Raw genomic sequence first — 16,027 nt, forward strand, 5'->3', positions numbered from 1 at the left:
TTTAGAAAGAGGTCAAAGTACCTGTATTTTTAATAATTTCTTGACATGGTAAAAGAATTTTACATTACAATCCAAGGTTGGTAGGGTGAGGAGGGGCAGTGGAACAGTCAAACAAAAAGGGAAGCTGAGAAACACATGGTGGGAAGGGAGGAGTTTAGCTGGAAGGGACCTGAGGGGTGGGTAGGAGTACTGCCCAACTGAAATGCAATTGGTTTGTTACTGAGCACTATTCATGGGAAGAGAGCATCCTGACTCCTTTTCTGTAGAATACTGGGAGTGAAATGATGCATCCCAGGTGGAATATGATTGGAGTTGGAAGACGGAGAGGAGTAAAAGCCAAATAGACACTGAGAGTCACTGGCAGGTTAACTGCAAATACCAACTCTCACTTAAAAGCTGGGGGCTAATGGGGCTAACACAAAAGCTGTAACAAGTGAGATCTCTGGAAGATTTGAAAGAGGCAACTCTTCTATGGGTTTGACCTTCGCAGCATATTTATACACACACACACACACGAACACACACACACAGGCACGTGTGTATGTGCACAGATACATATACACATGAATTACTGCTTTCCCTGGAAGCACAATACTATAAATATGAGAAATATTTCCCAAAGGGAAAGCACAGCGAGGAGTAGCAGCCTCTAGACCTCATAGCTGCCCACACCCTATCCAATGCACAAGCTGGCCTGGGAGAAGGGCAAGTGAGGGCCAGAGGGGCCAGCTTTTGCATAACACCAAAGAACCTGAGTCACAGAGGAAAGGCCTTCATGAGCCCTCTGCTCCTCGGCTCTCCTTCAACTTACCCTGGGCACCATCGGCTACATTATCAGAAGAGAGGGTGGGCCTGGGACTTGCCTGGGTGGATGACTAAGACAACTGTCACCTGCTGAGGTGTTGCGTGTGTGACAGGGGCTGAAGGGGTAGTGGTGCAGGAAGGAAGGCTACGTTCTATAATGGAGCAGGAAGCATGTATACATGTCCCTATGCGTGTGTACAAGTGTACACAGTATCTGTGAAAACCCCAGTTATAAAAACATCCAGAGGAGCTCTAGGGATGCAGCTGAAGGCCTAAGGTATCCCTCGTCACGGTCAGGTTCAAGGAGGGGTAGACACAGGTGGAGAGCCCCAGGGCATCGCCAGGGCAGCTGCAGTGGGGAGGACCCAAAGTCCCACAGAAGCAAGAGACACTGGCCTGTGACAGGAAGATGTCCCTTCCACCTCTACTCCCCCAGTTCCTAAAAGACACCTAACATTTTCCCTACAGTTCCTCCAGCTTTTAACACAAAACTTAAAACAAGGGGAGGAAGGGAAGGGAAGAAAAAACAAAAACCCCACAATTCTTGTGCCAATATCTCGCACAAATCTGGAGTTCTCCAGAAATTAGGACAGGCTGGGTGTGGGGTTTGGGGAAGGAGATAGAAGAGTTCCTGAGGCCTGAAAAAAGAGGTAAACACATCACAGAACTAGATGAGAGTTTCATTAGACTCTAACTAAAAACAGAGAGGTGTGGTTACTATTTCCAGCCAGTTTCCCCATCACGATAGTCATGTAACAAACCAAGGCAATATCGGTCTTGAGCCAGACTCACAGAGTCCCCTGGCCCTGGCCCTGGCCCTGGCCTCAGTACAGTGTCTCTGCATTGCTGCTCCGGGGCCGTTTGATTTTCTCAATATTCTTCAGGATCATGTCATGTAGAGTGACCTGGGAAAGGAAAGGTCAGGGAATCATTCATTTCTTCAACCTCTACCTCATCAAGCAATAACACGTGTTACCTTAATTCTATCACTTGACCCCCTATATTCATTTCTTGAGCAGGCTACCAGTATTTACCACACTAACAAGTATAAGAAGTCCTTTAGGGTTGGAGAGATGGTTAAGAGGTTAAGAGAGCACTGACTGCACTTCCAGAGGTCCTGAGTTCAATTCCCAGCAACCACATGGTGGCTCACAACCATCTGTAATGGGGTCTGGTGCCCTCTTCTGGCCTGCAGACATACACATAGGCAGAACACTGTATACATAATAAATAAATCTTAAAAAAAAAAAAAGGTCCAGCCGAGCGTTGGTGGCGCACGCCTTTAATCCCAGCACTCGGGAAGCAGAGGCAGGCGGATCTCTGTGAGTTCGAGACCAGCCTGGTCTACAAGAGCTAGTTCCAGGACAGGCTCCAAAACCACAGAGAAACCTTGTCTCGAAAAACCAAAGTCCTTTACGTGCAGCCTCATTTACTGCTAAACCCATTTTTGTAGTCGGTAATCTTAACTCCCAAGTCTGAGCTTGAACATGATCAAGAACACACTTTCCGGGCTGCAGGGATTGGCTCAGAAGCCAGGAGCAGGCATTGCTCTTGCAGAGGACCGGAACTCAGTACCTAGCACCCATGTCAGGCAACTCACAACTGCCATTAACTCCAATTCCAGGGAGTCTTACACCTTCTTCTAGTAACCCCAGCTACCTGCACTCTCACACATGCACATACTGACACACAGAGATAATAATAATAATAAAAAAACTGGTTGGTTATGGTGGCACACATCTTTTAACACAGCATTTGGGAGACAGAATCAGTGAGTCTTGACACCAACACAGTGAGCTTCAGGCCAGCCTGGGCTACAAAGTGAGACCCTGTCTAAAAACCAAACAACAAAAGAAAACAAATGACTCACTACATGAAAGCTTTGGTTACAAAGCTATCTTTCTGATTCCAAGACCCATGCTGTGTAACACCTCCACCTAGACAGAACAGAAACAGCCAACTAGACTTCCTCAGCAAGTTCATGTTCTCCATACCCAGCTGACGAACAGTTATTCACATACCCTAGCTGGCCTCCTGCTTAGTCTCCTGAGCAGTTGGGATTATAGGCAGATACCATCCTGGCCATTCAGTTTCCCAGAAATTACCAGAGAAATAAGCGAAGCCAGGACAGCTATGGGCAGGGACTGACTTTACTCACATACTGATTCCTTAGTTCTGAAATGATGAGACGGAGGCTGATGTATTCTTTCTCGTCAATCTCCGTGACAGTGCGGCGATAGTCCTCCTGCATGGGAAGGAGGGGAAGCTAGTCATCCAAGGCACAAATGCCCAGAGACAGCTCATTCCTAGGACCCTACCTATCCTGCCACCCCTACCTCAGACCCCAAAACCTCTACTTACCACATGGGGATATTTAGCTATTTTAGAAACCAATTTGGCTCTTGTAATATAGTATCTGGAAGGAGGAAAAAAAAAAAAAGAGAGGCAACTGAAGGGGACACTGAACATGCCTCCCACTTCAACAGTTCAACTCCTAGGTACAGCCCAAGCCATCCTACCTAGAAATCTGGTCCAGATAAGATGCAGCTTCACTCTCGACAGTTCTTAGTTCTGCAACTGTCTCCTCCTGTGGGGAAGAACAGGTGAGTCAAGTTACCTCAAGATCACCCTACAGCAGCACCAGAGAGACAAGGCAGGGGACACATTACCTGAATAGACACCCCGAAGTTGTTCCCATCTTCTATTCTGGGAATCAAGAGCTGTACCCACATTTTGACCTAGAGTGTGAGAAGACAAAATGCACGTAGAAGGACCTTGGTCTTTTTTTACTAAAACCATGAAGTACGTGAAACAAAATAATCAAGAAACTTAACCTGCCAGCCCCACCCTTCATTCCATAGGTCAAGTGGAGCTATTTGGGTCCAGTCATAGGTCACTAGCCCGTGCCTCACCGTGTTACATTTCTCGATCAGCAGCCGAATCTCAGGTTTTACTTTCTCAATAATGTCCACCAGCTGCTGGTTGCTTTTTAACATCCCGTTGGGCATCACAAACACCTTGGTTCCTGGAAGACACAAAAAAGCCACATGTTCAGGGGAGTAGACAAGTGAAAGCACCCTCCATCTTTTCCTCTTTCCTAGACCTAGAAGATGGAGTGACCTTTGCCCTTATCTTTCACAAAGTAAATGATTCCACTGTCCCTTACTACCACTATCACTGCAGAGGGGAAATGACCTGGAACATGGACTTCTGTACAAGTGTAAGGTGTGGCTTCTGCACCAAGTCAGACCCTCCTGGTGTACTAGGAGATGAAGCAATGACCACTGTAGGAAGATACTAAGTGTTGATTCTCACTTTTTGAGATGGTGAAAACCAGAACCATGCTGCTTCTCAGGACTGCTAGTCAGCCTAGATTAGGGGCCAGCTCTTACCTTGGAAGGCCTCTTCACATTCATCCAACCTGCGCTTCTTGTAAGTGGGCTAAGGGTATAAGAAGCAGGAATTAGCTTGCATTCAGAGGCACATGCCCATTACAAGATACAAGTTTAATCCATTCCTGGCCCCTATAGATTATCTTATTGATTTCTACACCAATATATATAAAGCTTTTAAAAGAGGCTCTTGCCATAAAAACTACAACAAAACACACTCTATCTGGAAAAGCCAATTTTTCAACAAATACAACACAAATAAAATTTACAAAGTATCAAAGGGGCCAGTGGAGCACTTCAGCAGGTAGGGGCACATACTGCCAACTTTGAGAACCTCAGTTTGATCTCTAGGACAACATGGCAGAAGGGAAAAGAGCCAACATGCGCCCTACCCACATGCTAAATAAGCAGTGTTTCTTTTTTTTTTTTGGTTTTTCGAGACAGGGTTTCTCTGTGGCTTTGGAGCCTGTCCTGGAACTAGCTCTTGTAGACCAGGCTGGTCTCGAACTCACAGAGATCTGCCTGCCTCTGCCTCCTGAGTGCTGGGATTAAAGGCGTGCGCCACCATCGCCCGGCAGCAGTGTTTGTTTCTGAAGCAGTCAAGGAGCAGGAAAAATTCTATTTTAAAAAAACAGGAAGAAGGGGCTAGAGAGATGGCTCAGAGGTTAAGAACACTGGCTACTCTTCAGAGGTCCTGAGTTCAAATCTCAGCAACCATATGGTTGCTCACAACCATCTATAATGAAACCTGGTGCCATCTTCTGGCCTGCAAGCATTTGTGCAGATGGAACATTGTACATATAATACGGTTTTAAAAAAAATAGGAAGAGAGCAATCAAGGCAGGTAGAGAATAAGGGGAGTATACACAAATTTGTTGGTTCTAAAATAAAAGCAATATTCAATCAACAAATTCAGAACAGTACCTTCTATATGCTAGAAGCAATAGTGGGAGTTAAGGATACAGCAATTAAGATGGTTCCTCCCTTAGCTGCAAATTTATTTTGCTTTATGTAGGAGAAAGGATCCCAGTTATGTGTCCCAACAAGCCCTCAATTCATTATGTATCCCAGGCTGGTCTTGAACTCACAACTCTCCTTCCTCAGACAAGCTGAGTACTAAATCATCACACCCAGCTTAATTAGTTAAAATTAAGACAGTTCTGAAAGCTAGTAATTAAAAAAAAAAAAAAACAGGAATCTAGACAAAACTATAGTATCACTGGTGTTACAACACAATGCAGACATGGAACTAATACAGAATAGGTATTAGCTGGCATGGTGGTGTACACACTTCAACCCGGAACTCAGACAGCAGAGGCAGAAGATCTCAACAACTTTGAGGCTGACCTTGTCTAATCTACATAGAGAGTTCCAAACTAGCCGGGGTGATATAGTGAGACCCCACCTCCAAAACAAAACAAAGTTCAGGTGCTAAAGAGACAGTAAAGACAGGGACTGCAGCTATGCGGCAAGAGCTGCTCTTCCCACCACAAGACACAACACACTCAACAGAAAAGTCCTATTCTGGAGCATGGAGAAAGCCAGGCAGCTGGGAACAAAACAAAAACAAAAAAAAACCCCACCAAAATCCTAGTTTAGAACTAAAATCTCAGGCCAACTCTGGGAGCAGCACTAAAATACTCACCTTGCTAAAAAGGGAACTAAAAAGTCCAAAACGTGGTATTCTGGAGTCACCATAACCACCTAAAACAGAACCCCAGATCCCAGAAGCAAAGCCCACGTCCTCTGCACATCCCGAGGCTTACCAAGAAATAAAACACTAAAAACACAAACATAAATGCAAGACACTCACACCATCCAGTCCGTCGTGGCTATTGGTGAGGAGAATGGGGTCAGGGACTGGGAGATTCATGTCTGAGTGGATCTGAGTTAGGTCATGGATATTTAGGATTGGTTCCTGAAAGAGAGACATTCACCCGAAAACAGTATTAGTGTAAGTTAAAAAAAAAGAGAGAGAGAGAGAGAGAGAGAGAGAGAGAGAGAGAGAGAGTGAGTGAAGAATTTCTTGTGAAAGAAAAGAAACGAGAGCCTCGTAATACACATGAAAAAAGAATCAACACACAGTCTGCCCCATTTGCCTCAAAGACGGGAACCAAAAAGGTGGTTTCAAGAAGTAACTTCTCACCTTCAAAAAACTATCAAGTTCTAGTAACTTCTTTGGGAAAAAATTTGCCACCAAGTCTTCTGCCTAGACAGGGAAAATACACCCGAATTAATACACGTGGGCTAGTCACCCCCTATGGATAGCTCTTGTTAGGAAACCCCCAGCTGGGAACCAACTCTTTTCTCCCGTGCAAACACTCACCTCACTTGTGATCCGCTCCCTGAAAGAATCAACCTAAAATCAACAGAGAGCAATTCAATGCCAGATGACACAAGGATAAGATGGGGAACCCCAAATCCAACTGTCTCTCCCTCACCTTGAAATTATAATCAGAAGGTGAGAGGCCCCCAGACTGCAAATACTTTATTTTTTTGAGGATCCATCTCTCCATCTCAGGAGAGTCTGTCGAGGCTGGAGGCTCTTCTCCCCTTCCACCTTCCTCCCCGCCCTTCCTCCCTCCTTCTGGCTGGTCTGAAATCCTCTGAATTTGATAAGCAGACAATGGCCAGACTGAAAGGCGTGAGCTCACAAACGTGCCAACTCCCACCCAGACCTGGCCTGGGGCGCGCAGCAGGCTAGCCTCCAAAGGCAGGGTCAGGGACAGTGTCCGGGGGGCGGGGACGTAGCTGGGCCGAGGGACTTCCACCTGTCACTAGCCTAAAGTACTGAGTTTAACACGTGTCCTCAGAGGAGAACCTGGTGCGCTCCATCACCAGAAGCAGGGCAGAAAGCCACCCTACATCGTCTTCTCCAATGCCGTCTCCAGGCGTGGGGGGCTGGGTTGAGCCGAGCGGAAGCTCAGAGCTGGTGTCCCCAGGGAGACAAAGACGACATGGGGAGTAGGGAGCAAGTCCGACTGTTGGGGGGTTCGAAGGGAGGGATGAGGAGGCCCGGAGTTGTGCCGCTACCTTGAGCTTCACTTCCTGATCCACCTTCAGCAACGAGGCCATGGCCAGGCAGGGCCGTGTCCGCTCCGCTGGGTGTTGGAGGCGCTGTGGACTCCGGGGAGGGCGCCGGAGGGGCCTGAGGAATCTCCACTGCCCTCGGGACCCGGCCGCCCTCGCTGGCTTGCTCACCGCTTGCTCGTTCCCTCCCTCCGTGCCGGCCGGCCACCCGCCCGCCTGCCGCCTGCTGCCTGCTAGCTCTCTCGCTCGCCCTCCCGGCTTTCGCCGCTCACGCCGGAAGTTACGTCACAGCCAATCGCCGGGACTCCGGCGAGGAATAGCACGTGCTCCGCGCAGCCGCGCTGCTGTTCGGCTCTTAGAGGTTCCTGCCGGGGCTCTTAGGGCTCCGGCCCCTGTGCCCTGAGGTGCTAAACCTGGGTCAGAGATGCTGAGACCCAAGCCTCCCGGGGACTTAAGAGTGGTGTGTCCTATTGTCCCGGAACTCGACTTCACCGTGGGACCGCGTGTGCCCCTGCTTCTGGAAGTGTAGCCGTCGCGTCCTAGTGACGTTGCCCGAAGAAGCCCGCGTCTCCGGTCCCTAGTCGAGCGTTCCGGGCTGACTCCCTGCCTCCTGCCTCCCACCCCTTTCTCCCTCCCCCTAGCACCAAACAGAAGACAAGTTCCACGACACTACTTTCCTGATATAGTTATCATAAACACGCAGGCCTCAGATATCAAATACCTGAGGGACGAAAGTACGCCCAGAAGATGATTGTGGCTTATCTAAGGTAACCCATTGTTTCCGGTGACTTCACTAGAATCAGATCTTCCCAGTTCTAGGATAAAAGTGTTAACATTTTCCCAATGGAAGTCTGAGACAGTACCTCTTCACCAATTTACTGTCTTTATATAGGTTTATTCAATACAATAAAATAGAGCCGGACTCTGTGCTAGATTCTAAAACAGTGTTACACAGATACTAGAAATGTATGCAATTATATGTAGGTTAATCCTCTAACAACCGCATCAAAAAAAAAGGTTAAATAACTTTAGCCACGTTTAATCCAATTTATATTACAATGTATTTAGCCCCCTGTGTCTGTGGCTTTCCAACTCATTGGGTTCAAAAACTTTAAAAAATGGAAAATATTCAGGAAAGCCTGAGCAACACGGACGTACAAGAAAGATGACACAGCAGGTAATAGGTGCTAAAGATATAAATTTATTTGTTTGTTTGTTTTTTTGGTTTGGTTTTTCGAGACAGGGTTTCTTTGTGGTTTTGGAGCCTGTCCTGGAACTAGCTCTTGTAGACCAGGCTGGTCTCGAACTCACAGAGATCCGCCTGCCTCTGCCTCCCGAGTGCTGGGATTAAAGGCGTGCGCCACCACCGCCCGGCAAGATATAAATTTAATCCATTATACACATGCTGTGAGAACCAAGCCCTACAAGTAGTCCCCCTGACCTCCATGCACACATGAGAAAGCAAGTTTGCACACACACACACACACACACACACACTATAACAAAGCAACCACAGAAGCTGTGGCACATTGTAGTACTCAATAGCAACATGGAAACAACAGCTCGGGGACACTGAAAGTGAATAGTCCATTTAAGGTTCCTCACTGTCTGTCATTGATGCTTCATATTGGCAAAAACAGGAAAGTAAGGTGACTGTCACACCCTGTCTACTCCTAAAACCTCTGCTCTGCCTTTTCATTCACCTCCATTTTATGGTCTTGGATCATTTTTCTTTTTCTTTTCTTTTCTTTTTTTTTTTTTTTTTTTTTTTTGGTTTTTCGAGACAGGGTTTCTCCGTAGCTTTTTGGTTCCTGTCCTGGATCTAGCTCTTGCAGACCAGGCTGGTCTCAAACTCACAGAGATCCTCCTGCCTCTGCCTCCCGAGTGCTGGGATTCAAGGCCTGTGCCACCACTGCCCGGCTTGGGTCATTTTTCATTGAGAAGACAGAAGCAAAAGAGAAATTCCTTATCACCTGGCTTGGTTAGATTTTTTTCTTTTCTTTTTTTTAAATCTTGACACAAGCCAAGGTCATCTAGAAATAGGGAACTTCAAACCGAAAGGTCTCCATTAAATTGGCCTGCAGGCAAGCCTGTGGGCACATTCTTGATTGATAATTGATTTGCAAAGGGTCAGGCAGCCGTGCGCAACCTAGCCCTGAGCAGGTACTTCTGAGACGCGTAGGAAGACAAACTGAGCAAGCCAGGAGGAACATTCCAGAAGCCATATTCCTTCGTAGTCTACTATAGTTCCCACCTCCAGGTTTCCACCTTGAGTCCCTGCCCTAACTTCCCTTCACATGGGACTGAAAGATAAAATAAACCCTTTCTTCCCCTAATTGCTTTTATTTATGGTTTTGATTTCAGCAAAAGAAAGCAAACTAAGAAGTCACCTTACCACCACATTGCCAACTTACCAATCCTTTCTGCCTTCTCTTCATCTTCTCTCACGGGAGGAAGTAGCTCTCCTCCCACAAAAAACACTTTCCTCCTTTTGGGCATCAGTGTCCATCCTTTCAGCTCTCAAGGAGATGCTTCCGGCAATGGCCCTCTCTTTTACTTCTTGACACCTTCTTCCTCCCCGCCCCAACTCTCTGAGGCAGGGGCTTATGTGTACCTCAGGGTGACCTCCAACTCAATATATGGAGTAGGCAAGTCTTGAACTCCCTGTCCTCTTGCCTCTACCTCCTAAGTGTAGGCATTACAGATAGGCTCTGCCACACCTGGCTGCAAATAACTGGGACTTTAACGATACCTGGTGTGGTCCTCTTTCTCTGACATCTACTGCATGAAATATAATTCTTTTTAAATGAATTAAATGTAAGTTTCCCTAACAATTCTGACATATCCCAAGAGCAAAACCAGAGCTTCTGGCCCTAGGGTAGCCTAGTAAGGGAGAGAGACTCCTCATTTGATGATTTTAATGTTTGAAGACGTGAATCACCACCTTTCATGAAGTTAATGTTTGTGTTTCAGAGCAAACTGTAAGTTTGCAAGTATTACAAAATTGTATATTTTTAATTATTTTTTGTTTTGTTTTTTCGAGACAGGATTTCTCTGTGGTTTTGGAGCCTGTCCTGGAACTAGCTCTTGTAGACCAGGCTGGTCTCGAACTCACAGAGATCCGCTTGCCTCTGCCTTCTGAGTGCTGGGATCAAAGGGGTGTGCCACCACCGCCCGGCTCATATTTTTAATTTTTAAGTCAGGAAAGCATTAGCCTAGTGTTGGTGGGGGTGTGTGTATTGATATATGTAAGCAACTGAAGACATAGCCTGAAATATAGGCACTGAAGAACAAAAATAAATGCAGTTAACATAAGGCTGACCATCCCTACCAGCTCCCCAGCCCTTCCTCTCCCTAATGTGAGCTTCCTTGTCCTGAGTCTCCTTCTAAGAGCTGAGCCAACACAGACAGCTCCGCTTAACTCCCAAGTTGGCTGGGCCTGTGACCGAATCTCTGAGCTGAAGTCCCTGATTAGGAAATCAGTGATGGCAGCTACTTGAGGAGATAAAACAGGAAGAAGATACCTTGAACCCAAGAGTTCAAGGGCAGGCTGAAACAAAGTAAGGCCCTACACTATGTACAAACCAATCCTGACAGATGTAACCATGGAAAGGAACCCTAAAATATGGAAAAACGAGATCTTAAAATTAGAATTTCTGCAGGAAATCTCACAGGAGTCTGGGGGATGAGAACACCCTAAATCCCTGTCACTATGTGAGAAAACGTATCCAGGAAAAGACTGGTCATTCCATTCCACAGCTGGACAACTTACTTTTTTAATGATTTATTTTTATTTTATGTACGCTGATGATTTGGAGGCATGCATCTGTGTAAGGGTATTGAATCTCCAGGAACAGGAATTACAGACAGTTGTTGTCTGCCTTGTGGATGCTGGGAATTGAACCAAGGTCCTCTGGAAATGCAGACAGTGCTCTTAGCCACTGAATCATCTCTTCAGCCCCTACAACTTATGTTTTTAAAGTAATTTTAAATGTTTATTTATGTCCTGGCAGCCCAGTTGCATGCCACAGCTTGCTGGAGGACAGCTTGTGGGGAGCTTGTTCTCTCCTTCCCTCATTTGGGTTCCTGGGATAAAACTTAGGGCTTCTTACACATTCAGAAAACATTGGCAGCTGAGCCACTTTCCCTAACTCCTGATACTAGCTTTCACTCAAAATCACAATATCCACATATTCATATTTAACTTTGTTTCATCTTTTTTGTTGTCTGTTTATTGAAACAAGGTCTATCTATGCCGTTCTCTCTCTCCTGGGGCTTGCTAATTAGACCAGGCTGGCCTTAAACTCAGATATCCTTCTTTTTTTTGGAGCCTGTCCTGGAACTAGCTCTGTAGACCAGGCTGGTCTCGAACTCACAGAGATCCGCCTGCCTCTGCCTCCCGAGTGCTGGGATTAAAGGCGTGCGCCACCACCGCCTGGCCTCAGAGATCCTTCTGCCTCTGCCTCCTGAGTGCTGGAATTAAAGGCATGGACCGCCATTACTGGTTTCTTATTTTCTTTTTAAAAGTGTACTTGTTATTGTTGTGTGTATGATGTGTGGACATGGCAGGGAAGGGTGCTACAGTGTACTCAGGACTGAGGTAGAAGGGTAGTCAGTGAGCCCTTCTCTCAAACAGCCAAGAGTAAGTGATGGAGAGACAGCTCAGTAGTCTGGAGCACTGAATTCTCTTCTAGAGTGCTTGGGTTCCATTCCCAGCACCCATATGGAGGCTCACAACTGTCTATAGCTCCGGTTTCACAGGAGCCCACATCCTCTTCTGGCTTCTACTTGCTACCAGGTTTATTCACAGTTCAGGCGTACGGAGTGCACATACACACATGCAGGCAGATCACCCATACACCTAAAAGTAAAAAAAACATCTCTTAAAGTCTACACAAAGGTAGACTAAGTGTAGGGATGCGTGCATTTAATCCCAGCACTCGGAAGGCAGAGATAGGCCTTCCTATGAGTTCGAAGACAGCCTTTCCTATTCTACCTGGCAAGTTCCAGGACAGCTGGGGCTACATGGTGAGACCCTGTATCAGAAATAAATAAATAAATAAATAAATAAATAAATAAATAAATAAATAAATAAATAGCAAAAGAGAACAAGCAGCAACAACAAAACCGTTAAGAGCCCTGTTCTGATTGGCTGCCAAGCTCAATGGTGATTTCTCCTTTCTCCGTTTCTCAGCCCTGGACTCCCCACTTCTTGGCATCCTGTTCCTGCACCCCTGCTAACATTCCTTTCGCTTACAGCTTGCAACTTTGCCCTAGAAGCTCAAGCATCTCATAGCTTCAGGCATCTCAGAATTAATATGACCAAACAAAATTCCACTTCTTTTGTCCATCTCAGATACCTTGCCGCTCCAACCAAAAACCTCACAGCCTCCTGATTGCTCGGCTCCGCATCTCCCTGCACTCAGTCTGTCTATGGGTCCCGTCAGGATTTGTGCGCCTGCACGATGCCTTTTCTGTCCTTTGCACTCTAAGCCACGCCATTCTTTCCTGGGATAAACAATTGGTTCTTCTCTGGTCTCTACATTACCATTCTTGTCACCCTCCCCGCTTTTCTAGTCCCCACTGAGCACCCCAAATTATGATTTTATTGTTGTTGTTCTCAGACAGGGCCTCATACACAACTCACACTATGTAGCCGAGGATGGCCTTGAACATCTGATTCTCCTGTCTCTACCTCTCAAGTGCTGGCATTAGAAGCACGTACCGGCACATCTGTGCTGGATAGTTTTCTGTCAACTAGACACAAGCTAAAGTAATCAGAGAGGAGGGTGCATCAATTGAGATCGGGTTGTAGGCATGCCTGTAGGGGATTTAATTAGAAATTGATGTGGGGGTGTCGCTTTGAACAAAATCTCAGCCTTTCAATTTTACCAATAAAGACTAGGGTATTGTGATATTTTATTTATGTTTTAATAAGTAAAGCTTGTCTGAAGATCAGAGGGTAAAACTAAGCCAATAGAGGCCAGGCAGTGGTGTCACAGACCTTTAAACCCAGGATTTGGGAGACAGAGGTAGATGGATCTCTGTGAGTTCAAAGCCACCATAGGCTACACAAGATCAGTGCAGAAGCAGATCCAGGTGGTAGTGGCTCACAACTTTAATCCCAGTACTAGGGAGTCACACTCTTTTAATCCCAGCACTAAAGAGGAATAAAACAGGAGGAGACAGAGGCTTGGGGCTCAGTCTGCAGTCACCCAGCCTTGGTAGAAGTAAGATTTCTCTAGTGGCTTGGCTGTTTTGCTTTTCTGATTTTCAGGTTGAACCCAATATCTGTTTCTGGATTTGTATTATTTGTGCTACACTAGGGAGCCAGATGCTGGGGTGAAAGCCTGCTAGCTCAGAAAGGCAGAGAAAGCACCCAGCTGACCTTTTCTCCTCCTCAGAAGTCCCAGAAACCACCTCCTCCTAAGCCATTTCAAACGAGACTCCCCGCCGGGCGGTGGTGGCACACGCCTTTAATCCCAGCACTTGGGAGGCAGAGGCAGGCGGATCTCTGTGAGTTCGAGACCAGCCTGGGCTACAAGAGCTAGTTCCAGGACAGGCTCCAAAACCACAGAGAAACCCTGTCTCGAAAAAACCAAAAAAAAAACAACCAAACAAACAAACAAGACTCCCCAAACTCAATATCCCTCCCTCCTACTTCCTGTGTGTCTTTCTATCCATCCGCCTGACTCCCTCCAACTCTCCATAGGTTTTTTCTTAATAATCTTATGTTCTTTTCCTGTCAACATTGGTTGACTTCTTTACCTACGGTTGACTTTATTTAATCCTATTTACAATACTCAAGCAGAAAACTCTTGGGTTAAAGGTATGTGCTACAGCTGAGCCACACCACAACTAGAAACAGGTTTTTTCAATAAACAACACAATCTCGGGGTTCACAGTGTAATCAAATATCCTGTAACATTTCCCTCCTTTTATCTCCCCCCGCCCAGCTCCAACATGTGTACTTCTTTATTGTAAAAGAGAAAAGCAATAATGACAACATTAGGGCCAGGGAATAGCAACTAACATCCTCCCAGAGTGCTCCAGCACAATCCCAGAGAATGTAGGCATCTGAAGTCCTGGAGACAGACACGGGGGACACTCTGGGGAAAGCCAAGGTCACGCCACTTCTGGACGATCACAGGACAGACCGTGTACTTGTCCCATTTCTTCTCTGGGTCATAGGGCTCCAGGCGACTGGCAGGAAAGATGTGCTTGTTCCTCCCATACCAGCTCCTCAGCACCACCTTGCCCGCATTGGACTCGTCCTTCTCCACGGTGGCATCACTGGGCAGTCGCACGTCCTCCCTCGTGCTTTGGTGACGATGAAGTCGCAGAAGCTGTGGTGGGGGGAAGGATTAAGTCCTCCTTGATCTACATGAGCTGCTCCACCCCTGCCGACCTGAGCTCACTGAAGTCTTTGTGCAGGATCTCAAGTGCTTTCAGCAGGAACTGCTGCCTTGTTTTGCCCTTCTTCATCTTAACTGTGCGCCGGTGTCCAGGCCATCCCAGTAACTAACGGTGATTTCAATCTCTTCGCTCTTGGTTTTCTCCTGCTTGGCTTCCCACTCCTGACGCAGCTCTTCTCGAAGCCGGTTCTCCTCCTCCTCCCGGTCCTGGTCAGGCAAGATACTTGTGTCCACATCAGGGTTCTTCCCCAATTTTCTTTTCTTTGTGGTTACCTCGTCCCTCTCCAGTTCCTCCTCATTCATAGCCACCTCTGCCTCCTCTTCTTCCTCCAAGGTGAAGGTCAGGCTAGAGATCTTCCACTTGGCCTCCTTCCCTCACAGCTTCTCTAGCTTCAGCTGTAGCTCCTTGGACGGTTCCTTTTCTGCCAGCTGCTTCTCTCGCTCCTTCACCAGTGCCTCCTGTTTGGCCTTCATGTCATTCAGGGTCACGAGACCCACAGAACTGGACATGAGCTCTGCTTCCACAGCATTATGTGTGCAGAAAACTTCTTATCAATGCTGGATTTCATTTTCTTCTCCTCTGCAATCCTCTGCTTTGTCTGCTCTACTTGCTCACGCTGTTTCTCTCCCTTTTCTTTGTCAGGTGCATGGCGTGGCCCGCTTCCCTTGCTGTGCCCTTCGCTTGAGACGCCCTTGTACTGAGCCATAGTGGCTGTGGGGATGGTAGCGGTGGAGACGTCAGCTAGAAGGAGTCCGGTGGTGGCGGTTTAGCCAACTGACCTCCCTCTTCTTATCTAAGTAGGAAGGAAAAGTTTTAACTATTTACAATAGTGGAGCTATTTCTGTCAAGCTTTCCACAGTGCCCAGCTTGGTTGTATTTGGCAGTTTTAGGACTAAGAATCTCTGAGTTTACCCTATTCTTGTAAAGGTATAGTAAAAAAGCAGTCTTTTAAATCAATCACTATAACAGGTAATAAAGAAAGCAAGGGAATTCCAGACTGTAAAGAATCCATTGACTGAATCATCTTATTTATGGCTCTCAAATCTGTTAACATTCTCCATTTTCCAGATTTCTTTTTAATGGCAAAAATAGAAGAAACCCAAGTACTGGTGAGTTCTTCAGTATGTTGAGATTTTAGCTGCTCCTGTTCCAGCTGTTCTAGTGCCTATAATTTTTCTGATGTCAAAGGCCAGGGTTCCGCCCACATCAGTTAATCATTTTAAAGGTGGGGCAGTTGGGAACCTTAAAAGGACAGCAGCAACAGCTGTTGTGTCCTGTTTACTTAACAACCTGAACAGTCTGGGACTGGTTTTTTTGTGTGTGTTTTTTTTTTGACAGGGTTTCTCTGTAGCTTTGGAGTCTGTCCTGGAACTAGCTCTGTTTTT

The 16,027-nt window shown here is 46.5% G+C and overlaps 1 protein-coding gene and 1 pseudogene across 1 annotated transcript; both read right to left on the minus strand.

Annotated features, from left to right (window-relative positions):
* Psme3 (proteasome activator subunit 3) lies at window positions 1-7,746 on the minus strand. Its single transcript, XM_075990655.1, has 11 exons — window positions 7,230-7,746; window positions 6,523-6,555; window positions 6,343-6,405; window positions 6,010-6,114; window positions 4,197-4,245; window positions 3,717-3,829; window positions 3,474-3,542; window positions 3,324-3,391; window positions 3,166-3,220; window positions 2,963-3,049; window positions 1-1,709 (listed from the first exon to the last, which is right to left on the minus strand). Exons 1-11 carry the CDS (start codon window positions 7,269-7,271, stop codon window positions 1,629-1,631), a joined length of 765 nt encoding a protein of 254 aa, XP_075846770.1. The 5' UTR covers window positions 7,272-7,746; the 3' UTR covers window positions 1-1,628.
* The window catches only part of LOC142831548 (protein FAM50A-like), a 10,567-nt pseudogene continuing 2,217 nt past the window's right edge, over window positions 7,678-16,027 (minus strand).

This window comes from Microtus pennsylvanicus, chromosome 11 (assembly GCF_037038515.1).
Source record: "Microtus pennsylvanicus isolate mMicPen1 chromosome 11, mMicPen1.hap1, whole genome shotgun sequence".
NCBI lineage: Eukaryota > Metazoa > Chordata > Mammalia > Rodentia > Cricetidae > Microtus > Microtus pennsylvanicus.